At 49.1% G+C, this 25,151-nt stretch overlaps 6 protein-coding genes across 6 annotated transcripts; 5 read left to right on the top strand and 1 right to left on the bottom strand.

Moving 5' to 3' along the window:
• Positions 1-6,383: 6,383 nt before the first annotated feature.
• Positions 6,384-7,916, top strand: CGCS363_v005888 (uncharacterized protein; the record flags this gene model as incomplete). The annotated part of the gene is made up of 1 exon (XM_036637737.1): positions 6,384-7,916. One exon carries the CDS (start codon positions 6,384-6,386, stop codon positions 7,914-7,916), a length of 1,533 nt encoding a protein of 510 aa, XP_036497761.1.
• Positions 7,917-9,843: 1,927 nt separating this feature from the next.
• Positions 9,844-11,056, top strand: Rdh14 (Retinol dehydrogenase 14; the record flags this gene model as incomplete). Its single annotated transcript, XM_036637736.1, has 5 exons — positions 9,844-10,383; positions 10,445-10,619; positions 10,679-10,792; positions 10,856-10,991; positions 11,053-11,056. The coding sequence occupies 5 exons, from the start codon at positions 9,844-9,846 to the stop codon at positions 11,054-11,056; spliced, it is 969 nt and encodes a 322-aa protein (XP_036498184.1).
• A 102-nt stretch (positions 11,057-11,158) lies between these two features.
• cctO-5 (Cyclochlorotine biosynthesis protein O) lies at positions 11,159-12,243 on the bottom strand (the record flags this gene model as incomplete). Its single annotated transcript, XM_036637735.1, has 5 exons — positions 11,159-11,236; positions 11,287-11,450; positions 11,514-11,613; positions 11,671-11,801; positions 11,856-12,243. 5 exons carry the CDS (start codon positions 12,241-12,243, stop codon positions 11,159-11,161), a joined length of 861 nt encoding a protein of 286 aa, XP_036497757.1.
• A 2,756-nt stretch (positions 12,244-14,999) lies between these two features.
• Positions 15,000-15,263, top strand: CGCS363_v005885 (uncharacterized protein; the record flags this gene model as incomplete). Its single annotated transcript, XM_036637734.1, has 1 exon — positions 15,000-15,263. One exon carries the CDS (start codon positions 15,000-15,002, stop codon positions 15,261-15,263), a length of 264 nt encoding a protein of 87 aa, XP_036497755.1.
• Positions 15,264-21,725: 6,462 nt separating this feature from the next.
• Positions 21,726-23,174, top strand: CGCS363_v005884 (uncharacterized protein; the record flags this gene model as incomplete). Its single annotated transcript, XM_036637733.1, has 2 exons — positions 21,726-21,810; positions 22,054-23,174. 2 exons carry the CDS (start codon positions 21,726-21,728, stop codon positions 23,172-23,174), a joined length of 1,206 nt encoding a protein of 401 aa, XP_036497756.1.
• A 767-nt stretch (positions 23,175-23,941) lies between these two features.
• tmp1 (Thymidylate kinase) lies at positions 23,942-24,862 on the top strand (the record flags this gene model as incomplete). Its single annotated transcript, XM_036637732.1, has 3 exons — positions 23,942-24,158; positions 24,220-24,328; positions 24,388-24,862. The coding sequence occupies 3 exons, from the start codon at positions 23,942-23,944 to the stop codon at positions 24,860-24,862; spliced, it is 801 nt and encodes a 266-aa protein (XP_036498197.1).
• Between the last annotated feature and the right edge of the window lie 289 nt (positions 24,863-25,151).

The raw sequence follows: 25,151 nt of genomic DNA, 5'->3' as shown, positions 1-25,151 counted from the left end.
CTCTCTATACTAAAAGTTTTATTATATATAAAAAGAAGACCTTTAATAGTAATAACTAGTATAATATTATATATAATTAAGAGGGTAAGTATATTTTAACTATATTAAAATAAAAAAGCTATACTAAGTAATATAACTATTAGTTTAAAAGTAAAATTTAATATATTACTACTATAAAGATCTAAGTATAAGAGGTTCTTAATAGCTTTAAATATTATAATTATTTTATTATTTTTTAAGTTTAATTTAATATAATCTTAGCTTTCTAAAAACTTATTATTAATAAAGTTAAATAAATTATAAAAACCTCTAATAGCCCCTTAAAAAAAAGCCTTTTTAAATATATTAAAGAGCTCTTTATAGTAAATAACTTAATATTATATATAATTATAAACTTTTTTAAATAAAAGAGCTATAAAGTTAGCTTATAAGATATATATAATTAGTAGTACTACTTCTAGTAGGAAAAATATAGCTTATTATTATTAACTTAGCTCTTTTTTAATAAATTTACTAAGAGGTATAATATACTTTATTATATAGTTTAATATAGTAATAATAATAAGATTAATAGTATTTTTTAGATATATTAGCTTTATTTAGAGATATTAAAGAGAAACTTAGAACTATTAATAATAGATAATATATATAAAGTAAATAATATATATCTTTATTATCCTCTTATTTATTATTATTTTATTTTTTATTAATAAAAATATAAAGTAAATAAATTAATTTTAAATACCTCTTTTCTAAGTTATTAGTCTCTTTACTATTAATATTATATTTAATACTAGCTTTTACTTTATTTTTATTAAAACTACTAAATTTTTCTAATAAGTACTACTTTAATTATATAAGTTTCTCTTTAAGAACTTTATATTTAATCTAAGTATTATTATTACTAACTTTAATACTAATTTAAAGTATATTATTAAGGATATATTTCCTCTCTTAAAGTAATAGCTTTATATATAGTATATACTTAAAAAGATTACTTTAAATATTAAGAAAAAATAAGTAAGTTTATAAACTTTTAAAAGTAATAAAGTAGCTATTATTACTTTTAATATTAATAATAATATTATTAAGCTTTAATTTTATACTTAAAGTTATAAGATTACTACTTAATTTATAATAGAAATAGTTATACGCTTAGAAGGTATTAAGGCTCTTATTAAGAAGAACTATAATTATAATACTAATAGCTTTATTAAAGCATAAAATGCTTATATTTACTTATTAATATATAAGGTATATAAAAAAGCGTAGTAATATATTAAGTAGTAGTTTTATAACTAGCTAGGTATATATAGTTTTATAGTACTTAGATTAATACTAACTTCTTAGATATTCTTAAATACTTCTAGATAATATATATTCTATACTATAAAGAGTTTATTAACTACTTTATATATTAATTTTAAAATTATAACTATAAGATAATATTACTTATTAAGAGTAACTACTATAAATTAAAATCTTATTTTACTTATTATTTCTCTAATCTATATATTTTATATATTAAAATATTTAAAATAGTTATTAAGAAGTAAGAGTAATATTAAATAAAGTTTAGTAATAAGGTTTATAAATAATATATTACTTAAAAAAAGTATAAACTTATTAATAGCTTTATTTATAATATTTCTTTTTAAGCTCTTAAACTTCTTTATAATTAATATAATACTATTAAAGATATATTTAAGTAGTAGAGAAGTTTACTTATTACTTATATTAATACGTTTTAGAAGTAGTAAGGTTTATTTTACTACTATAACTTATTAGATTAACTATATAGTAGTAATAATAAAGTTCTCTATATTAAAAATATTAATAACTATTAGTATTTTAATTAGAGTAATATAAATACTTTAGTTTATTAGCTATTAACTTTTTATTAACCTCTTTAGTTTAAATTAATTAAGATTAAATAGCTTATTTTTAAACTTAATCTAAATATTATTTTAAGAAATACTTAATACTAATATTATAATCTTAATTCTTCTAATAATAAAACCTCTTTTATAGTTAACTTAAGTAATACTTAATATATACTTTTTATATAAGAAGTTTATAAAGTTTCTTAGAGGTTTATATTTATATTATAAACTTTAGTAATATTAGTACTAGCTATAAGTTAAATAAGTAGAAGTAGTAATAAGAATATATATTAAAAACTAAAATAAATAATAAGTAAGATTATTAAGCTTTATAGTATAATAGCTATTCTTATTACCTCTATTAAAGCTTTTACTAGCTATTAAACTCTTTATTAATAATAATAAATTAATATTAAAAGACTATATTAGTAGTAAGAAGATATATTATTAGCTTAATAAAAAGAAGATTTTTAGTATTAATAAGTATTTACTATATTATAGTAGTAAAATTAGCTTTTCTAGCTAAAATTATTACTATTATTATAATAGTATATTTTTTTAATATTATTAATATAGTTATTATTATTAATATAGTTACTAAGATAGATTTAGCTATTACTAAGATTATAAATTTAAAAGTAGCTATAAATAGTTATTAAGATACTTTTTTATATTTACTAGAAGTTATATAATATAATAGCTTTTTAATTAAAATTAATAAAACTAACTACTAAGTTTTAAATTATTTAAATTTAAGGAGTTTTTAAACTATTTAATAATTTAATAAAACTCTAGCTAATTTAAGCTAATTAAAAAGCTAAGATTTAACTAGGTAAAACCCTCTAAGTTTAAGCGTTTAGCTAAGGGTATTTATACTTAAAAACTTAAGTATATTAGACTTTAGTAGGATTACTATAGCGTAGCTATACTAACCTATTTAAGTGCCTAATTTAGTTAGATCAAGCAAAATAATAAAATAACCCTATTAATTTAACAGCTACTATCAACTCAGGTCGCCTCAATTATCATTCACATCTGCGCAATTTGCTAATGAGATGAGGTGGCATACCTTGGGAAGAATACTAAAACTTTTGTTGTTAGTGGGCGGAGCACAGTTCCGTGGCCTTGGATTGCGGGGTCCGAGACAAAGTGGTTCACCGCGCTCAGGGTCTTGGGATGGCTTCAATCGGAATGGGGGCCTTGGGGGCTCCGGGGAAAGAAAGGGCAAGTCCTTGCTGATCTCGTAGTTGAGGCCGAATTCAGCCTCGATTCAGCCTCGGCCACACCTTTGAGTTGTCAAGCAAAGCGACAGCCAGTCAGCCAGCCTACGCGATCAGAAGCCGTGTACCCGTCCCCCGAGACACACAGCTGACAGCTCCGTGAAGAGACACAACAACTCGGTGTACCCGGCTTGCATTGCTGACGATGACTAGTAGTTTTGGCGAGGTAAATCGCTGACTAGCTTGGCCGGTCTCATGCATCTCGATTTGCACCGGTGAAGCATGTCAGTGTTACGGCCGCTAGCGAGGGTTCCGGAGTGTAGGGCTGAGATGTTGGTTCTCCATCTCCATGTAAGTGTGTTCATACAGTGTTGTGACTGGCGTCCTCCACCCCCGCGCGGTCAGCTTACTGCGCAAGCGCTGGAGTATCAATGAAGGTTTGTGCGCAGAATCTGTGATCATTGGCCAATTCCATCGCTTGGCCTCGTCTTAGGTGAGGGCGTGTGGCACGGCCTATGGTCTGAAATTGTGTTTGTTCCTGAACTTGCTGAGATATCGAATGAGAAGTGTCGCATAGCGGCGGGTGGATATGGGAAGGTCCACTCAACCTATATTTCCTCCAAAGTCGCGTAAATCCAGATGATTTTAGGGAAGAGAAAACATGCCGTGAACGCCACAAACAGTTGGAGCATGCGGGAGGCTGATGTGGCTAACCTGACTTGACACACGTTGTGCCTGACCGGTATATCGCAAAAGGTCTAGTAGTTTTACCTGGTTTCAACAGCGAAGTATTAGGTGAGAAATGGGGCTTTCAGTGGATATCGCGCGACAACATGGCAACTTCTGCACCTCTGAGCGTCTTCAAGCTTAGAAAGAAGGATGAGTAGGTACGGATAGAACTAGAGTTGGGATGACGCATGGTTCCCGGATGCTGAAAATAAACACAGTTGATGCGTCTCGCCCCAAACGTGAAAATGACGTCGGCAGGCTGATGTGTTTGCCGTTGTAGGCGTCCTCGAACAAGACACGTCTGGTCTGCGTCCCACGGAAGTGCTTCGCCATTGCAGGTGTTTCCGGACTCCTCCAGCAGACAGAGCCGGGCCATGCAGTTTGTTGCAGCTTGCAGGAGTAGTCTTAGACTGTTTGTTTTTGTTTGCTCTCCTGAGGTTTTAAGCAAGGGAGGAAATGCGCCCGCAGTGTTTGTTGTCTCTCAAGTGTGTCTTGCGCCAAGCTCTTGTTGTCGGCTTTAAGGCATGGAAGAGGGTTTAAGGGGGCGGATGCCGAGCCGGAATTTGAGACGAGACGCGTGGTCAGTGTCGAACAAAGTTTGGGCAGATAATTAATAATGAAGAGTTTGCAAATTCAATTATCCACCATGGATCAGTCCGACTGCGGTGCATTCAATATGGCAATAGAGTCCGCGATCACAACCTGGGCTGCCTTAGTGCGTAGAACCGTAGATAAACGTCTGCCCCAGGCTTAGTAAGTCTGAGTCTTGTGCATTAGTTTTCTTAGGGACTTCAGGCACACAACGGACAATCTCTGGGTAGCGCTAAGGAGAGATTGACATTCCTCAAACCGTGCTAGTGAGATTCGCTTGGCGGATGGCGAGATTGGCTTCAGAAGGAGAATGAAGATGGCGATGAGCACGTCAATGATTAATGTCAGAACCGGCTGCCACAGCAGATTGAGTTTGGCAGCGCGTCGCAGAGAAATGATGGAATATCAGACTGGGGCCTGCTCTGTGGACAGACGGTGGTAGCTGTGGGTTGCAGATTGCGAAAATACAGGCGGAATACAGTTTGCAAAGTCGCCGTGACAGGCGCCTCCCTAGCCTGACCCGAGCTTCAGGGTCGCAGTGCTAAGACGCCTGGCTGCCGTTATTTTCCTTTTCAGCTCAACCTGGAACCCCAAACCGAATTGAAGACCCCAAGGACCCTCATTCTTGGGTCGCTAGGTCGCAGTCTTCATCTGGATAGGTGCCTACCTGAGTACTGATGCATACTAAGTTCAGTGTTAGCAGGGAAGGAGAGTCCCACGTCGCACCTGACTGGGTACCTCTTGCCTTACTGTGGCCTGGTTGCGTCTGGGGAAGGAGGAAGGGGGGGTTTTTAAGGGAAAACGGGAAGGAAGGGAGGAGGAAGTTGCCGTCGCTCTTACCTTAGGTTTTGGTCTGAGGCGGGAAAGGAAGGAAGAACCCAAGGGCAGCACCTTCTACCTTAGCTTTAGGTTGGATTGCAGGGCAGCAAGGGGGGGCGGCAGGAAGGAAGGAAGGAAGTAAGGAAGGAAGGAGGATGCCAATTTGCATTGATTGATTGTTCTTACTTGCCCCATGATGCTGTTGCACTCGCACTTTCATTCGCACTTGCACTTGCACCTGCTCTCCTGCTCTTTTCGTCCTCGCACTTGCCGTCGCGCATCTCTCGTCTTGTTCGTGTTGCGTCTCATCTGATTCAGCAACTGCAGACAGTCCGTCGCGTATTCGTGTCCTCAACCCGACACCCTTCGTATCGCTGACCTTACCTGACTCTTCTCTACCGTTTGTCCTTCACCTGCATAACTGTGTCTTCACCTGCACACACCTGCTCACCTCGACTCGACATTGTCCACCTACCTACCTACCTTATCTCGCGTCGAATCGAGTCTCGTGCGAACCTGGGAGCTGCAAGCCATCGAACGCCTCCTCCTTCTTCCCTGCGTCCCCTCCCTTCCCCTCCTCGTTGGGACTTCAATACTTCCGCCACACACAAACCACGACAAACGCCAATCAACCGAACCTTCTCCCGAAGAAGCAACCTGCATCACGCCAACCGCATCTTAGCTTGTCACCCCCTTTCCCGCTCTGAAACTAGCGCCCAAGAGACAATCCGTCAACCAGCAACCACGCGCCGGCTGAATTCACCCTCAAATTGCTCTCCTATCGCTGCGTGCCTCGACAATTATCCCCAAACTGAAAAAAAACCTCGACATTCCCCGACCCGTCTGCGTCCACCCGCTCGTCGCTCCTCGTCCTCCCCTCGGCTGCCTTCGCCCGCCGGATCCCGACGTGCTTCTGCGTTGTTGGCGTTGCTCCCGAGCCGCTCTTCGTCCACAAGCCACGACACTTGCGACACTCGTACTACCGAAACGAAGCGGCACGAGAACTCTCCTGTGCCTCCTTGACGGCGGTATTCAAAGGTGGTGACCAGCCGGAAGAGGATAACAAAAGTCGCAACGCCGCAACCGATCCCACCGCCGACAACGTCCCACGCCGCCATCCTTCGACGGGCATGCAATCGCAATGATTCCCTTGGTTATTCGTTCCATTCGCGGCGCCGTCGCTCGCTACTCGCCAAGCTCCCACTCCTACTCCCTCTTGACCACCTCCAACTCAGAGCCATCATCGCCTGGTGGCTCCAACAATTCGCCCGCGCAGTCGCAGTCTTTCTTGGCCAGGCTAACTGCCATACTCTTTTTCCTCCTGCCGTCCTTCGTCCAGCGCCGACTCCGACCGAACGATTTCAAGCACCGACGCTTATACCCCACCTCGTGGCTTGATGGCCTGCGCGGTGTCGCCTCCCTGATTGTCTTCTTCTGTCACTTCACAGAGAAGCATGTGGGCTGGTACTCTCAGTCTTACGGCATCAGGGAAGAGGACGACCATGCCACATCGTCACCCATGCAGCTACCGTTCCTGCGCGTCCTCTACTGTGGCAGGCCCATGGTCCACATCTTCTTCGTCATCTCCGGCTTCGTCCTCTCCCTCAAAGCCCTGAAACAGGCAAGGAAACATGACTACGATGGACTACATCGCACACTGTCCAGCAGCGTATTCCGCCGTGGCTTTCGCCTGTTCCTCCCCACGACTGCCTCCACATTCATCATCATGATTATGATCCGATTGGGATGGACAGGAAAGCCGCTTCCCACACTATGGGAGCAGCTGATTGACTGGAAGAATGCGGTCTGGCAGATTACCTTTAGTTGGAAGTGGGACATCACCCAATTCTTGCCCTACGACGTCCATCTCTGGACCATCCCCATCGAGTTCTCCAACTCGCTGCTGCTCTTTGTGGTTTTGACTGGGTTGAGCCGCATGAAGACATACTTGCGACTGGCCTCGGTTCTGGCCATCATGGTCTATTCCCTCAAGTGCGGCCACTGGGCAGCCTTCGAGTTCGTTGGTGGCATGGGCATTGCCGAGATCGGTCTCATCCAAGAGGCACGCCGCGAGCGCGCCGCAACCGTTGTGCAAGACAAGGAGGCGTCTGACATGGAAGCATCCGTGTCGTCCGAGTCAACATCAAACACCATTGGATCCCTCGTTTTCAAGTCTTTCCTCCTTGGCAACCTTGTCTTTGCCCTCTTCGTCGCGGGGTGGCCGAATCAGCATGCCGATGTTACGCCAGGCATGTCGAGACTCTGGCACAACACCATGGAGCCCTTCTTCGGCATGGGTGGCGATCTCGTCTCCTTCCCCTGGTACGCGCTTGGCGCAATCCAAATCGTCGTCGCTCTGCAGCAGATCAAGATGCTGCAAAACCTCTTCGTGACGCCACTGGCCCAGTATCTCGCTGATATCAGCTATGCACTCTACCTCGTTCATGGACCCGTCTTGGACGTCTTCTCCCACCGCTGGATGCCGTACATTTGGGCTATCGTCGGTGGTAGGGACACTGCGGGCATGTTTGGGCGACTGTTTGCCTGGCTGGTCGGAATCATTGTCCTCGGAGTTCCTACAATCATTGGCAGCGATCTCTTCTGGAGGACAATCGACGTCAAGAGCGTACAGCTGGCGCGCTGGATCGAGTCGCTTTGCACGAGAGACGAGTAGACGGGCTGTATCGGCGATCGATTGGGCGTTCGGGTTGCATATCGGCGTTTGGGTGGTCGTGTCATTGTAGACATTCGTTTTCCCTTTGTACAAACTTATGAGACTCGTAGAGCCAACATAGGCATACACAAAATGAGACTTTTTTCTCTGTTCAATCCCGTGCCTTGGGTGGAGGTCGATCGATAGAGCGCATGGTGAATCCCCCACCCGAAACAAGATCCAGGAAGCAAGTGGCACAATTTCGACGGGAAGCGGGAGCAAAACCAAGGAAAGCAAGAACAACACGCATTCACGAAGGGCGACACAGACGGGAGGACGTTGTTTTATGGACGGCAAGAACGGGTCAAGCCGTCTGGGTACGACGGCGCAGCGTGGCACGTCAATTAGTCCAAGTGCGACGAAGCCGCCGGGTCCGAGATGGAGGCTTCATTGGCCATCCCGCCTCCCCCGGTGCCCGGATCCCTGCCAAGACCCAGAATAATACTTGCAAGACGATAGGGGGCCGATGGGCCCTCCTCGGAAACTGATTTTCGACTGCGATGGCCAATAATTGCTCGTTCAAGATCACGTTTTGTTGGTTCCAACATGCCTGTCTTGCTGAGGGGCCCATGGTGTTTAGAGGACCATGCAAGTTATGGGGCGAGCCCCAGCGGTAGGATCCCTCAATTGCGCCCGGATTGTTGGCTGCCAATGATCTTGGCTACGGCACAGGCTGACGCCCAGAAGATTTTCCCACCGTTGAAATACGTATGATTGGGGTTTTCTGCGAGTGGTCGCTACTTGGCCGGCCACGCGTACGTCGCACTAGACTGCCACTTGCGCGACGAGCTTCGCAATCATCAAATGTCTCAGCTTCAGCTTGGTGAGGTAGTGCTCGGTACAGTGACGGGGTTCTGAAGAGGAGAGCGTCAGTACCTATCCCGGCAGCGTCCGGCAATGCCAAGATAAGTGCCGGCGGGCGTCCTCCACTTTACTGGGGCGCCTGTCCCGATGTGTCGACCGCCGGCGTCCGGGAGTCGGCAGGGGAAAGCAGGTTGTGACGTTGCAATTTGGCGGTTGGTGATAACGAGCGTCAGGGCTTGAAGTGGGAATTCGATGCCGGCGGCGCTGATCCCTCAGGGGTTGCTTTTGACTGTATCATGCCATGCAGAAGTCGACTGCGATGTAAGTGAGCGGTGGCAGCCTACCTACCTTTCTCTCAGATGTTGCTTTCTAACATTCAGGCTGCACTGGCCTACCTAGGAAATAAATGGTCGGCTGGAAGCCAAACTATCTCCAAACTCCGGCCAGAGAACACTGCAGTCACTCAGACACTGCTGTAGGAACATGCGCGAGGGGCGGTTTCGACACTTGAATTAATAATTCAGGCTTCAAAGTCCGACGTGGTAGCGCAGCATGCGATCGGCGATAGGCGAGCCAACTGCCTGCAAACGTCTTGAATGCCCTGAATCCTTTGAATCACACCCACGTCCAACGGCGCCTAACGCCGATAGCCTGCGTCGTTCTACTCAACGCTAGTTGATAAGTCGATCCTGCAAGACATGCGCCATCAACAATATCAAACACAAGGGGATCGAGAGCCTTGCGGATTGCACATTACCTCCGGCTAAAACCGTTCGAGCCGTGATTTCAAAGTCGTTTGCGAGTTCTATGATCTGACAGCATGGCTTACATATTGGCTCGGATGGTCGTTTTCTTGTAGATGGCGTTGTTGTAAGCCACTTGATGACGATGAGGCGTATCATCATCGTCTTTGTTCATATCTAAGGATCCTACATTGCAGCCCAAAATTGCGATATGCCACTACAAAAGATATAAACCTTTAATCCACCTCAGATAGATCCATTGAATGCATTACAACAAGCTGGACCTCACATAGCACACTTTCAAATTCCCAATAACCAACGCCGTCATACTACTACACAACATGGCTCGTCAACTCAGCAAGGATACCAACGGCAGCGATCTCGTCACCGCATACGCAGACCATATCAAGGGCAAGACAATTCTCGTGACAGGTGTTTCGCCTGGAGGACTAGGCGCCACCTTCGCAGAAACAGTCGCCGCCGCCTCACCGGCGACACTGATCCTCGCCGGCCGTAACACCACCAAAGTCCAGCAAACAGCAGACGCCATCACCGCAGCAAACCCTTCTGTCCGCATCAAGACTCTGGAGCTCGACCTGGGTTCTTTTAAAAATGTCCGCAAAGCAGCCGAGACAGTCAATGGATGGGAAGATGTTCCGCACATCGATGTGCTGGTGAACAATGCAGGCATCATGGCCGTGCCGTTCTCGTCGACAGAGGATGGGTTTGAGAGCCAGTTTGGCACGAACCACCTGGGTCCGTTCCTGTTTACGAATTTGATCATAGGAAAGGTGCTGGCTGCTGCGGAGCCGAGGGTTGTGACGGTCAGCAGTGATGGGCATCGGCTGGGTCATATCCGATGGTCGGATTACAACTTTAACGTACGTTCAAAGCTGCTTGCTAGACATATTATACCAGGATTTGAACTGACTTGACCACCAGAATGGCAAACACTACAATCAGTGGCACGCTTATGGACAGTCCAAGACGGCCAACTGCCTCATGGCTATATCGCTTGCCGAAAAGTTGGGTAGCAAGGGCCTCTTGAGCTTTAGTCTTCACCCCGGTGTCATTTTTACCAACCTCGGGACTCATCTAGAGAATTTTGATTCTTTGAGTGCGTTTAAACGGTCCCCGCAGATTTGAAATTTCAGAGTTGCTGACTAGTCGCCGCAGGGGAACAAGATATTAACGTTGGAAGCAAGCTCATGTGGGCCGAGTTCAACCCCAAGACGCCGGATCAAGGAGTCGCGACGCACATCTATACGGCTTTCAGCCCCGACCTCAAAGGTGAAGAGGATACCAGGACGGAGTCCTGTTTGCATGAGTACCGTAGCTGACAAATGCATGTAGGGTTGAACGGCAAGTACTTCAATGACTGCCGCCTCGCCGATCAGTATAACGAGGAAGTGCACCCTTGGGCGACGGACAAGATCGACGCAGACAGGCTGTGGAAATTGAGCGAGAAGCTAGTTGGCGAAGAGTTCGAGTACGAGTAGTTCACGCACATGAAGACGAGCTGCCGGAGTAAGCCACAAGAATCACTGAAGATGAGTACCGGCCGACGTCAGTTCTGACCATCACCTATATAAGCGACATCACAATTAAGTATGTTTTTTTTGATTATTGATGAATACTTGGTTCCAGTCTACATTCTCATGGGGTTTGAGGGATAATGTCGCTTGGCTTCGGGGGAGTAGTGTAGTCCCCTGGGAGTTCGTCCACCGGAGGTGCCTTCATAACGTCAGTCTAGTTCTTGTCACTAACGAGAAGTCGTTGCTTACCTGAAGCTTCTCAGACCACTCTCTAATAGCCTCGTAGTTTTTGCATTTGTGCTTCGTGTGAAAGTCTGGGAATGGGGCAGGCGGGTTGTTAGCCCAGACCTGGCCGAGGACGCCGGTGTCGAAGTTGCACATGAGAACCTGGCGGACGGCATCAAGACAATGTGCTGCCGCAGATTAGTAAATCATCTATCAATGTGCATCCTGCGGGGAAATCGAAAACCACTCACAGACATGTAGCTTGACAATTTTGTCGTCGTTTGCAAATGCATGGGTTCCCATCCCCTTGTAGTAGTCATAATTGTAGTAAAGCGCTTTTCGTACCAAGTTCTGCATCAACGATCAGTCTTCGATCCTCATCAAGTTCTAGTTTGGGGAGCAGCTTACCAGACAATGGAGGTGATGCATTCCTTCCACGTTGACGAAGAAACCTGCGCCGTACTTCTCGGATCTCTGAACGAACGACATGTCCATGCCGCTCTTAAGGCCGTCCTCGATCGAAATCACACCGGCACGGTCTACTTTTGTCAGTGTCCCGGTATCTATGAAAGAAAGAAAAAATAAAGACTCACAGTCTACTCCCAAAGCTTCCCACGCGGCGTCAACCTCCGGTGAGCCTTCTTTCCGGTAGACATCCTCCTGCAGAAATGAGCCATTAAATTCTTTCCATTCATACTTGACATCCACGTCCTTCAGAAGAGGCGACCATTGTGTAGTATGCTCGGCACAAGCGCCATCGAGATTCGCCTTCTCTGAGGCGAAATGTGCACCGATACGCGCCGAGATGAAGTTGGTCACGATGAGGATGGCTGCTGCTGTAGCGTACATCCAAATCTTTTTCTTCCCGTCCCTGTGTTCCCAGAATCTGGGATTCGATTCGAGGGACTCGAGGTCCTCCTCGGCCTCGTCCACCCGCTCTGCGAGCGGTCTCGTGTAGGATCCGGACTCCTTTGACTGCATCATCGTCGATGAAAGGACTTGATGTTGCGATATCGAGATGTTCGCAGATCACCAAAGGTTAAATCAAGGATGAAAAAGAAAAGATTTCCGCGACATGGCCTGATGTTTTCTTCGAGCTTCACAAACGAGGGAGGGGCGGGTAAGAGCGACGCAGAGAGAAGCGCGATCGAGGAAAGGGAGAGGGCACCACAACGACCAAAATTGTCTGACCTCTGGAATGCCCACCCGCCGAGGCTCGGGGCACGAGAAGGGCTCTCTATGGAGTAGTCAGAAATGGTACCACATACTATGAGGCATTGCAAATCATCGCCCCGATTTCCACGCGCAATTCCGCATTCAGCTGGAATGCCCAACGACCGAAATTCACCGTTGCCCACCCACAGCTGCCACCACCATCAGAACACGAAGCTCGCGGCAGGAATGTCGCCCGATGGTGGTGTTGTCTGCAGCTGATCGAGACAGCGCATGCGGCTGATGGGCGGGAAAAGGTGTTCGGCAAATCCCATGTGTCCACCAAGACAGCACTGGCAGCGCGGCACAACCGGTGCTTGTCTGTGGTTTCTGGCTCCGTGAAGGATTGCAGAAGTGGCAGATCATCCTGCTAGCGGGGAAAAGTGACAAGCTTGGCCAGGTTGACGGCTGCGGGCACCAATCGCAAAGGTTCCTGGGTGTCTCCCAACACGAAGGGAGGGCGCCATGTAAGCTTGCGTGATATCGAGATTGACGGTCTGGGGTTGCGAGATCTCGTATCTGTGCGATGCTGATCGATTGAAACATCTCGGCCGGGAACTTTTGCTCCTCGTGTTGAAGATTGAATGTGTTGCAGTTGCTGGTGGTCGTGGCCGTTTGGACTCATGTCTCTCCTCTTTTGTTATGACGCTGATGAAGCTTATGGGAGACTGGTATCCATCGCAGGTTCATCCCGACTCGTGGCTAACATCTAGAACACAGAATCCCATCTTACTCAAGCCCGTAATACTCTGCTCATCCTATCAACCAAAGAGGAACTGCCACAGAAGCATCTGAAGGACTCAGCCTCCAAGCCACTTTGACAAGTGCTGCATGCCCAGGATCCCCCAAGTACAGCAGGCTGATGCCGGCATATCAGCATTCGCATCCTCCATGTGTAGCTTCTGTTGCGACGAACCCGCTAAGATGACGCCAAATGCCAACTTAGGTATTCGGAGTTTACTAGGATTAGGCTTAGCCAGAGGCGCCCGAAATAACCTCTGTAAAAAGACTCTACCGCCTCCGCCTCTGTCTCCGTGCTGCCGCTTCCAAGCGACCTCCAATCCGGGCAATCCGGAAATCTCATGCCCAAGATGAGCACGAGGCACCCTCGCCAAGATGTTTCGACTGATAGACGGCTGACTGACACTGACTTCGGATCCCTGGCGGAAGAAGACTTGAAGAAAATTGCCGATCACCACGAGGTGCTTCGATGGTAACGGTGTTGAATACAGAGACATGCCGAGCTGTTGCTGTTTCTCACGGCAGACATCTCTGCTGTCAAACATGCAGCTGTCCCAGCTTGCCAGCTCTGCCAGGTTCAAGCTCCAGCGATCTTTCCGCTGCAAAAAAGCAAAAGTTGCAGGGGTCTTTGGGCTTGAGATGGACGCTAACTCTAACGCCATGTTCCCGCAGCCAATTCCGCGTTAGTAGTGCTGATTCCCCATCCTGGGATTGGCCCGGAGAAGCTCCCGTTTGAGTAACCTCCCCTCCTCAAGGTCATATTTCTTTTACACGAGTTGAGGCTATTCCATGATTAGCATCCATGCCTGATCAAGTCCCACGACATTTGCCATGTGTACACGCACGTTAAAGGCTCAGCCCGGTAGCCACAGGGACGGTACCATCTGTCCTACCTTGGGCAACACCGGGTGTCAGTCACCGGTACCTCGTGGCTTCGCGCAAACCGGATTTCGCGGCCAAATCTGCTCCTCCAAAGTAGCCTGTGGCCGGGCAGCAAGACACTCGATATAGCATCCCGTCTCAAGATTTGACACTCTCATCTAGATCCCACGTCCGTGGAGGGAGGATTCGTACCGAGACTGCTTCGCCCTGGCTGACGTCTCCCGTTGCTTGTAACCTTTCGGGCCTTTCACATCTGCAGCTCTGACACCATCGTGTCGAAAGAACACGATGTCGATCCCCTGGTCACTTCAACGTCTCTTTCGAGCGGCGTGTCGGCGTTGAATGACACCTCGTCTACATGGCTGAATTATTCCCAGGCACCGTGAAGCTCTCCATGCCCTTCCGGGATGCATTCGGCCCAATTTGTGACGCCATGTGAAGCCCAGTCAGCCGCTCATGTTCATCGTCTTGCATGTCTCTATTCGTCAAACACCGCATTCAGCAAGTCTCTCTCTATACCCCTCGTCTGCCGATGTACGCCTCTCGTGGCATCCCTTGTCGCCGTTTTGCTTTAGCTTGGAGACCCTGGAACGGTGGAATATTTGCCAGGTTGGGCGTTGGCCTCTCAGCGGAAGTCCTTTCCATCGTTGGATCCATTGCGGTGTCCATGTGTGCTCTCCATTCAAGCTTACTTGCAAGAAACTTACTGGGCCAACAACATACCCTCCGAGCCTGCTCTGTCTTTTCATTTTTTCCATAAGTAGCCCTCTGTCCGCCCTCTCATTAACCTTACTCTCATCATCAGCATCACCATCCTCCATCTTCATCAAAGAATCAGTCGTCAAGGTCACCAAGACAAGCTCAATCTACTCTATCCAACTTCCTTTCTCCAAATCATCAAAATGAAGGTCACCGCCATCCTTATGCTCACTGCCGCCTCGGCCGTCCTCGCCGCACCGGCGCCCGCGCCGGCGGATCCTACTCCCGTCCCTGCTGCCGTTGATGCCTACGCCGACTACGGAAAGTACACCTACGAGAAGTACGCAAGCTACGGCGACTACGGCAACGCGCCTCCTCCTCCTCCCCAGCCTACCAACTACGGGAGCTACGCCGGCTACGGCACCTACAAGCGCGCCTTGGACTGGATCAAGTCCAAGTTGGAATAAGCTTCGAGACTACCGAATGGAAGACTTCCGGCCTCTTGAGTTTGCCAACGTCGTTGACGCGAGCTCGAGCAAGAAGTTGAATTGCGATGGAATTTTTACCTTGACGATTATCCTTAACATACCCCAGCCATACCGTTGGAACTATCAAGACTTGGGCTTTGGGAGTAGATGATATCATCATAATATGGCTTGCATCTGGCGACTTTAAATACAACTTTGGAGATAAAAGTCATGTTCCACGTGAATGCTATAAGCGTGAAGACTTTTATAATTCACGCGCGTCATCGTGTATACATGTAAATTTGTTCCTATCAAGAAAAGATTTGAATTTCCATAGCCGACGTGAATCTTAGTGGAAGCTTTTTGCACCATGGCATTGATTCAACACGACAAGAAGTGCGTGTTAGGCCTGTCAAAGGCGCAAGGTAGATAATACACGAGTAGTATACTCTTCTCCCGTGCTGATAGTTAATGTCCTGAAGCTTACGTGAAGTCAGAATCTGATTGATATCGCCTGGACTTCCTGTTGGGTGGTCTAGATATCATCGACAAATAAGGTACCCTCGAAACCCAATAGTATAGATGGCTTTGTGTTGCTTTACCCCCTTTCCCATCCTGTCTTTCTCTTTCTCTGTTTATTTTGAGACTAAGTCTATTGCACATCTCTCTCAAGTCTTCTCGGAGTCAAAACAGCAAAAAGAAACACATACCTGCCAGACGAGATACGGAGAGCCAAAGCCTTTGTACTGGCTCTCGAAACGGTTGAGCGGAGCCGGCCTTCCTCCATCTCTTTACCCCCAACTTGCTGATTTTTCAATGGCCCCCCGTGAGAGAGCTCCACTGCCGATGGAGTGATCATTGTCTGGACCACGGCGTTTAATCGTCGTTAACATGTCCATCAAAAAGAACTTCTCAGGTGATGTCGTATTGCAGCAGGCTTGGCCACGGCAAGTGAGATTAAGCATGTGTCATGTTTTTAGAAAGCTCTTTCCAAGTGCCACGCTCAGCGGTTGCTTGCTTCACACTGAAACAGAGGCAGTATCTAGATGAGGTTAGTTGGCGTTCGATACTAGTACTCCTATCTATACGGATACTTCGCGGGGCTGAAAGGAGAAAGAGAACCAGAGGCAGACCGACAGCGAGCAGCCATGATGATGTAGAGCAATTTATCAACATTCAGATGTCAACCCTCGTATAGATTGCCTCGTTCTCAAAGAGGAAGAGACCTGGAAACAGACTTCGTCGACTTTGATGTCGTCTGCCTTTGCTTAACGGAGCGACTGTTTGAAGTTTTGCACGGGTTTTGGTCGCCACTTCCAAGTCATCAAAGCTGATGATTTCGGCATTCTACTCCAGAAGACCACTTTAGAACCCAAAAGCTGTTTATTAAACGTTGGGATAGATATCATTTTTGATTCACAGAGGGATCAGCCGAGTCGAACTCGTTTGTAAAAGACGATTTCCTTCCCTTCGAATCGTGCAAAAGAAAGCCCCCTTACAAAGTATTAGTTTTTAGTACATTGATGATGAAACAAAAACAGTGTGATTTCAAGCTTATTCTTCTCGGGGTACAGTCGGTGTGTCAATGAGTCTTGGAACCTGAACATTTATGAGGCGCTCGCACATGGAATAGAACGAATACTCATGAATTCATCACTTGGGTTACAAGATCCCGAATATCTCAGTTAATCCCAGACTGAGTAAATTATGTTATTGGAATATCTCAATCTCTCTTGCATCTGTTCTACATCGGTCCCAATTCAATGCGTCCAGACATACAAACAACATACCGAGCAAACGCACATGGCCGGTCTGTATGGAACGACGTGAAGAAACAACAAGCCAAGTCATGCAGCCAAAATGAGAATCAGGGCCATCAACTTCACGGTTTCAAAAGAGATGAGAGAACCTCGTCATCTCAAGGGCCAAGCTGACACCATCAATGGTTTGCAAGCCGTGCTTTATGATCATATGACCACCAGCTCGCCCGCCTCTGCTCATTCTAATCTCAATTCGTTTGACGTTTAAACTGGGGTCAAGCAAGCAGCCTCAAGCCTTCCAAAGCACAGGGCCATCCGTACGGCATTGAATCCAATGCAGCGGCAAAACCCAAAGACAAGCTAGCCACGTGTCACTCTCAATGGGCGCACTCACAGACGTGACATTCATCGCTCCCTCAAACAATGCATTCAATCGCAATGTCCCTAGCCGAAAGGCACCAAACCGGTTTGCCGTAGCTTCGTCCGCTGCCGGTCGGTCTGCAAGGGAGCATCGAAGCCCGCGTGGAAACCTGCATCCGACGAAATTTATTTGGCCCCGCTTGAGCTGCAAGCACTTCCGCTCATGTCTCACACGTTGCCACTCTACGAGAAAATTCGCGAGGCTGGTAGGAATCCCTGCTGGTTTCGCCTGAAAGAGGGAAAAATTGAGTCTTTCCCCAACCTCCTCAATTTTTGCCTGTTGATAGTTTATCGGCCGAGATGTCGTCTGAAACGCCCGGCGTCCATGCACGCTGCGGCGTGCCCGCTAGCACCGGGTGGCTCCACACCCTTCTCCGATGGCTCGGCGGGGAGCGATGATCATCGGGTTCAGCGGGCAGTAGTGAAGACGATGGAAGAAAGTGAAAAAGAAAGGGATTGTCTATTATTGGGTGTGTATTACATGAGCCAACCTCCTGAATTGTTTGCCAGCGGTAGAAGGAGCCGGCTAGCATGAACCAGATGTCTCAACCTGGATCAGGAGAGTGCGCCAACCTTTGCTTCCTATGCCGATGACGACGGGATCGAAGATTGATTTCTTACACCAGGACAAAGAATTGCATGTGTGGAGGAGGTGAATGCTCGAGGGCCATTGTTATGCAGCCTTTAGTTATAAGAGTGAAGGCTTCAGTGAGACCGAGCCTCTATCCGCGCGGATATCCAACGGATGATGTATGGTTGGTTTCCTCTTACCGTTGGCCGGCGCGGGCGCCCGAAGATCTCAGCAAATGATGAACACAGTTTGCTTTTGGTGGGCCGTTATTCGGTCCTTGCAGATGGAACGCTGACTTGCAGCAGTCGAAACACGCAACTCAGCCGTTCGAAAACCGTCTCGCCAGGTGAAGCGTCGAAGACCAGCCTCCAGGCTAGACTGGGCTGTGTAAGTCGTACTGAGCTACTGCATCACGTAGATGATTTGCATCATGATGAGGGAGAAGCGTCAGAGCCTCACATGAAAATCCTGTCTTGTGGTCTGCGTCAGGGCGGGCTGCCCTTATGCAGAAGATATTGTGTGTGTGATGTGTGTGAGATGATGGGTTTGGCGACGTGGCGCGAGTCGCCGTCCATGACTATGCATGCATGAACTGTGTTAGCGAGGGTAACAGTCGACTGGCTGCATGCCCAATGGGACGATCAGGGAAATTCAGGTGTGTTGGAGTCTGAAATGAGATTGGTAGTGCATTCTGCATCCGAGCCGTTGGCTTTACTGGAATGACCTGCGCTGGTGGTATCTGTTTCGCATCAGGATATGTGCGGCACGACTGGCAGCGCTGGCTGGACCCAAGTTGATGGGCCTTGCATACCAGGTAGATAAAGATTCGGTCTGGGCTGAGAGATATCATAAGCCAGGCAAGACAGTCTGGCGGCTCAAAATATCTGCAGTAGTACAATAAGACCAAAGTACCCAGGCATTGTGGCATTGATGCTCAATAGTCATATCCCATCACATTCATGGTTGGCGTGTGGCGATTGTGGCCGCGGCAAACGGCCAACAATAAGCGGATGGGGGCAAGGGGCGAATGGCAACGCTCGCAGACGGCCATGACCTACAAGATCGTCCGGCGACAGCGAGAGATGGACCAAGGCTGGCGTCACCTCGAGGAGACAGAGAGCCAATGATGGGGTTACGCATGAAGGGAGGTGAGCAGTAATGGTTGAGATTCTCAACTTTGTGGACGGCGCGGAGGCCCGCGATCTAACAGACCCGGACCGCGGGAGGCGAGAGGTCATGGACCGGCTGGCCATCCGTGGTGGGAGGCCGTGATGAGAGACCTGGCGTGCCGTGGTTGTGGTATCACTGAGAGGTAATCAAGTAGGACGAAGTGCTACTATCAAATGATGGACCGGGGCATCCAATGGGAAAGGCAAAGCAGGGCATGTCAAGTCAAGTCAAGTCACTTGGCCTTGAATGCCACGAGCGGGGAAGTGGAGGGCGAAGTACAGATACGAGGAGGGATTCAAGGGCAGCTCATCTCCCCTGCATCTTGACGGGCCGGGCTGTCTTGGACGGACAAGTGAGGGCGGCTAAGCCAACAGGCGGAGTCCATCTGGCGTGGTGCTGAGAGGTGTGGCCATTGGATGAATGGAATGAGGGGCGACTTAGACGTCCTGATGAGGTTGGAAAGACCGGAGCGAGCGGTGACCGTCATGGTTATCAATGGTTGAGGTTTGAAGGGATTTCCCTGAATGTTCCCTATGGAAATCTCTCTTGATGCGTAAGTAGAAAGTGGAAAGATGCATCCATGGATGATTGCTGCCAGTCAGAGGTATGGGTAGCTTGGAGCTTGGACCGTTGCATAACCTTGAGGCGCGGTACGTATGTTCGCAGATTGGCATCTGTACGAAGGCAGACGGGAGTACAAATACAGATACGGATACAGATCCAGGATGGGCGGCAGTGGTTGCAGATGTGGGCGAATGTCATTTCGCGTCAGGTCGCGAGTGCCGATGGAGACGTGGATGGACGGATGCGAGGGGGGAAGGTGGACTTTATCAACGCGTATCCAGACGGCTTTCCGTCTTTTGTCGAGTGTCGAATGTCGGCTCTGCCTCCTCCCTTGGCTGAAGATTAAAGTGACCGGGAGGGAAGCTGAGGGGAAGAGCGCTGAAATGATCTGCGCTTGCCCGAAAGGGAACACGACGTGATTTTTGGCGACACGATTCGACGGCCGTGTCGCAGGTGCCCACTTAAACCACGACGCGTTTGATTGGGCGTCTGACGGCTGCACCACGACGCTGCAGTAGCACCGCCCTCGTGCCTGCCAATGAGAAGCGGCAAGCGCCCGTCGCATGAACTTATGAAGTTCGTTTTGCAGCGGTTCCACTTGACTTGGAAGGAAGGAAAGAACATTGGACTGGCAGTGACACTCGAGTTGGAAGGAACCTGCCTCTGTCTCTTCTGTCTCTCTCTCCTCCTCTCTTTCCCTCTGGATGTCATGTCTCTCACCTGTGTCCTTTCCTGGTCCTGATTGGCACTCATCACGAAAGTCACACGTTTTCACCACGTCCTCCAGTCCTGCCTTGGTCTTTACCCAATTTCGTAGCTGCAGCCAGCCTGCATCCCAATGAAGCCAGTCCATTTTTCTAAGTTAGGTCGCCGTCTGAGGCCTGAGCGAGCCCTGCCAGTGATTGTCCCCTCCCTTGCTTCCCTACGAATGCCTACCGCGCCTACCCACCTTAGCTGGCAAGCTGGGTCCCCTGGTCTGGTCCACGTCTCCACCGAAAGCCGCCGATGGTGTTTTGGCGTGTCCGTCTTTTTTAGAGCAAGGTACCCGTCATCCCGTCTCTTAAACGGCCACCGCGTTTGTACTCTTCTCCTCCCGCTGACAAGGCGACTACTCAGACACGCTTACTTCCCACACCTCACACCTCACACCTCACACCACACACACCACAAACGCACACCGTCGTCTTTCTTTCGTCGTTGCCCTCGGCGGTACAGACAGTAGAGAGTACCTTAGCTTCCTTCTCCAAGCACGTACACCCAAGGCCTCGCATTAATCGACCAACACCGCCTGTTACCCATCCAAGACGATCCCCCTCAATCACTGGCCGACTCAGACCCGACCCGACCTGACCTGACCTTACCTTACACGCCCGCCCATCGATTCCCTGGCCCCGTGCGCGCGCGAAAAGAGAACGACATCCCGCCAAAGAGAGAGAGAGAGAGAGAGAGACAGAGAGACGCTGATCCCTGCTCCCTACCGATTCTCGCGGCCTCTCACACTCTTTTCTCCCTCTATCCCCCCCTTCCCACCCCACGCCAGCTCCTCCTCAAACTCCGTTTCTGTCACTCTTCCGCTCTCTCATCCACTTCCTGCAAGAAGCTCCAAAACACACCACGATTCCTCTGCGTGGACGAGAACAACAAATAAACAAATACGCTCCTTACCCCATCACGCCCACCGCCGCCTTCCAATCCCATACCCTCAACCAACGTCTGTCTGGCACCGACTTGCTTCACTGGGGAGAGACTGGTGTATCGACGGGACACCGCTTCAACCTCCCAGTCCCCGCCTTACACCCCCGTGGTCCCCGTTCCCCACGAATCGAGTCTCGTCCGTCGATCAGAAGAGGAGTCTGTCCGTACTGTAGTCGGGCATCGACTCAATCTTGCCGACGCACAACAACACCACCGCACAACACCGCACCGCTGCCATCCACTCGTCGCGCCCAAAGGACAACACCGCTGACGATCCACACGATGGCTACCATCTCCCGCCAACCCTTCGCGCCCCTCGATGGAGCAAGACTGCAGAACCTGACGAGCATCAAAAATAGACAGAATGGTATGTTTGATCACATCACGACCAAACACATCATTCCCCTTCCTCTCCATCCACCAGTGTCATGTCATCCCATGTCCTGCAAATGCAAACCCAAATCTTGTCGCCCCGTGTGGCCTTATGAGATGATCCGTCATACCACCTGAAAGGATGCGCCCAACTTGCCAGCCTAAGCAACAACCCCCAAAAACACAAAATCAAAAAACTTCGCACAGGAAAGGAACCCCAACTGACGCTGCGTTTTAGCCATTTCTCCTGCTTCCGGCGCCAAGCGCAAGGCCTCCGACGTAGAAACCGACGACTTCGAAAATGTCGATCCATCCGTGTTTTCTAAGCGATCCAAGGGCCTCGACAGCTTCTTCCCCTCCAAGGACTCCCTCAAGCCGTCTTCCTTTATCCTGAAAAAGGCCGCGCCTCTGGCCGAAAGCCCCGCGTTGACCAGCTCGAAGCCGACTCTCCCCCGCCCTCGCAGTCTGCTGCAGCCCAAGTCGCCCACTGCCAGAATCAACGCCGGCATTGTCAAGTCGTCCCCGCTCTCCGCACCTGCCGGCCGCTCGCCGACCCGTGGCAAGCGCTCTGGCCTCCTCTCCAGCCGCCGCCGGACTGCCGGCCCCTACACCCGTGTAGACCCGCCCATGTTCAACCTGTCGTCTACGTCTTCTGGTGCTGCTCCTTTCAGTCTTGATGCCGCCCTCAAGGGCACCATCCCTAGCTATGCCGCCCGTTCGTCTGTCGCCTCGTCTTCGCGCAGCGCGCCCAAAGAGCTGCTTGGGCCCGAGATGAAGTCTTCATGGTTCTTTGACATTCACGAGGACACTCCCGAGCAGGAGATGACCAACATGCTTCAGCACGGTACCTGCGTCCTCGACATTAGCTCCGATGAGGAGAGCGAGCGCAAGCTCAGTCGGGATCGCGCCGAAGGCCGTGACAAGGAGAATGTGCCGCCATCAGATGACGTCAGCCAAACCTCGGCCAGACGCTCCGCCCGCCGCGCAAGCGAGGACGAAATGATCTTTGAAAAGGAGAGGACAGCACTGGGCGAGATGGACGCCAGCGAGTTCTACGCTCTCGGCTGCGACGAGTCATCGGTCATTATCATCCCAGCTGATGAGGACGAAGAGGAGGAGCCTGTTGCTTCCGCCCCAGTTCCCGAGGTGAACGACTGCCCGCCTGAAGTCCAGGCCGAGTTGGACGAGCCCGTTGTTGAGTCCAGAGATGTCGATGACCTAATGGGCAAGTCTACCGAGCCAGCAGCCAATGCAGCTGTTCTTGAGCCTATAGAAGGCACCGGGGAGAGTTTTGAGCTCTGGGAGAGCGGGAGCGCAAAAGATGACGCGGAAGTAGTTGCTGCTACTTCGGAGTGCTGATGTTTCCTCGCGATTCGAATTGGGTCGATTGGCTTTCCTCTGCTTCGCTTCCAACTATTCACCATCCTTTTAATTACGGGACCATGATTCATGCGGCGTTGGTTAGGTTATTGTTTTGCAAGGGTACTCGGATGGGACTGGACGGCCGACAAGCGATAGGGACCCGGGCACTTTTGGTGTCGGATTTATGGGTGTACAAAGGTGGAATCGGAGTACTGTCGTCTTTTCGCTGTTTGAATTATTGATATCCCCATCAATAGAGTGCGTTAGCGTTTGAACTGTCTTGCAGCTATTTCGGTGAGGTCTAGGAGTAATTGCACCGCAACGTGACGAGGCGCAGGCGTCATGCGATTCAGTATATAAGACACATCTGGGCATGCGATCAGAATCCAAAGATTGCGATGCTCCGGCGCATCGCAAGGTCCTTCCAAACCGCACGCCTAAAGACGTCGGCCGTCGCGCTCCACGTGACGCGACTTGCGCGGCCCGATGGCTTCAACGCGCTGAGGCGACAGGTAACCCGGGCGGGGCCTCCACTGCTCTTGCCGCCGATCCAACACCACTAGCATTGACAGCTACAGTGGGTTGGCGCTGTGGCACCGTCTGAAGGTACTGCACCACTCAACGACAGCTGCGAACTTCACAACGTCAAAATCCACAGCATTAAGGTGGTCCGTTTGCAACGTCCAATATCCCTCACAGTTCAGGACTAGAAAAACAGAAAACCCAATCACCTGTCGACCGTCTTGTCTTAGACCGCCGGACCAATGGCTTCCATCAACGACCTGGCCACGGCGGCCATAGCCTCGTCCACCGCAACGGGAGCTCCTGCGGAGGATGGCGGAGCCCCTCCCGCCGGCGTCACCCGTGGCGCCTTCATTGTGTTCGAGGGTCTCGACCGCAGTGGTAAGACGACACAAGTAAAGCTTCTCGAGCAGAGGTTGGTCGAGCTGGGAAGGAAGACGAAGGCCATGCGCTTCCCTGGTGAGTCTTGGCTGTCTGGGCCCTTTGGGTTGGGGCTGGGCTGATGGGATTGAGGCAACAGACAGGACATCCCCTACGGGGAACATGATTGATCAGTATCTCAGGAGCAATCTGGAGATGGAGGACCACGTTATTCACTTGCTATTCAGCGCTAACAGGTGGGAGGCTGTGTAAGTCTCGCACCCGTCATCAACCTTGCACAGGAGGATTTCTTGCTGATATCAACCAGAGAATACATCAAATCTCTCCTCGCATCAGGAACGACAGTCCTTTGCGATAGATACTACCTCTCGGGCATCGTCTACAGCGCCGCCAAGCAGAATCCCTCGCTCAACCTGCACTGGGCCCGCGCGCCGGAGCTGGGCCTGCCGAGGCCCGACCTTACCCTCTTCCTGGACCTTGATGAGTCGGTCGCCAAGGAGCGTGGGGGCTGGGGAGGCGAGGTGTATGAGAAGGCTGAGTTCCAGCGCCGGGTGCGCGAGCTGTTCTGGGGTCTTCATCGTGGTCGGATTGGGCCTGATGGCACGTTAGGAGAGGAGGACCGCGAGGATGCCGATTTCCGCCAGGAGAAGGAGGACCTGGTTGTCGTTGATGCCGGTGCTAGTGTCGAGGAGGTCGCGGAGGAAATCTGGACAAAGGTCGGCCCTAGGCTTGAAGCGGTTGAGAAGGGTGAGTTTGGCGATACCCCAAGAACGGTGTCGTAATGAGGTGAGGGTGCGAGGAAGTCTCTGGTGATGATCCAAGAGTGCGATCAAGTATTCAATATCACGGAGAGGATGAATATCATAAAGCAGAACAGGGCAATGCGCCTCTAATACAGGGCACTTCGGCGAGACCGCTCTGCCATGCACTACACGGGTGGGAAGACTTCCCGCCCGGGAAGCACGATGGTCTTGGCTGAGAACGCCACAGAGGTATCTCCACGAGGTAGATATACTTGAAAGCAAGATGAGAGATAACACATCACTGGTCCTCAACAACGGAGGATGCGTG

This window comes from Colletotrichum siamense (genome assembly GCF_013390195.1).
Source record: "Colletotrichum siamense strain Cg363 chromosome Unknown KSG_Cg363_contig03, whole genome shotgun sequence".
Classification (NCBI taxonomy): Eukaryota; Fungi; Ascomycota; class Sordariomycetes; order Glomerellales; family Glomerellaceae; genus Colletotrichum; species Colletotrichum siamense.
Note: the sequence above shows the minus strand (reverse complement) of the source record. Positions and strands in the feature narration are given on the sequence as shown.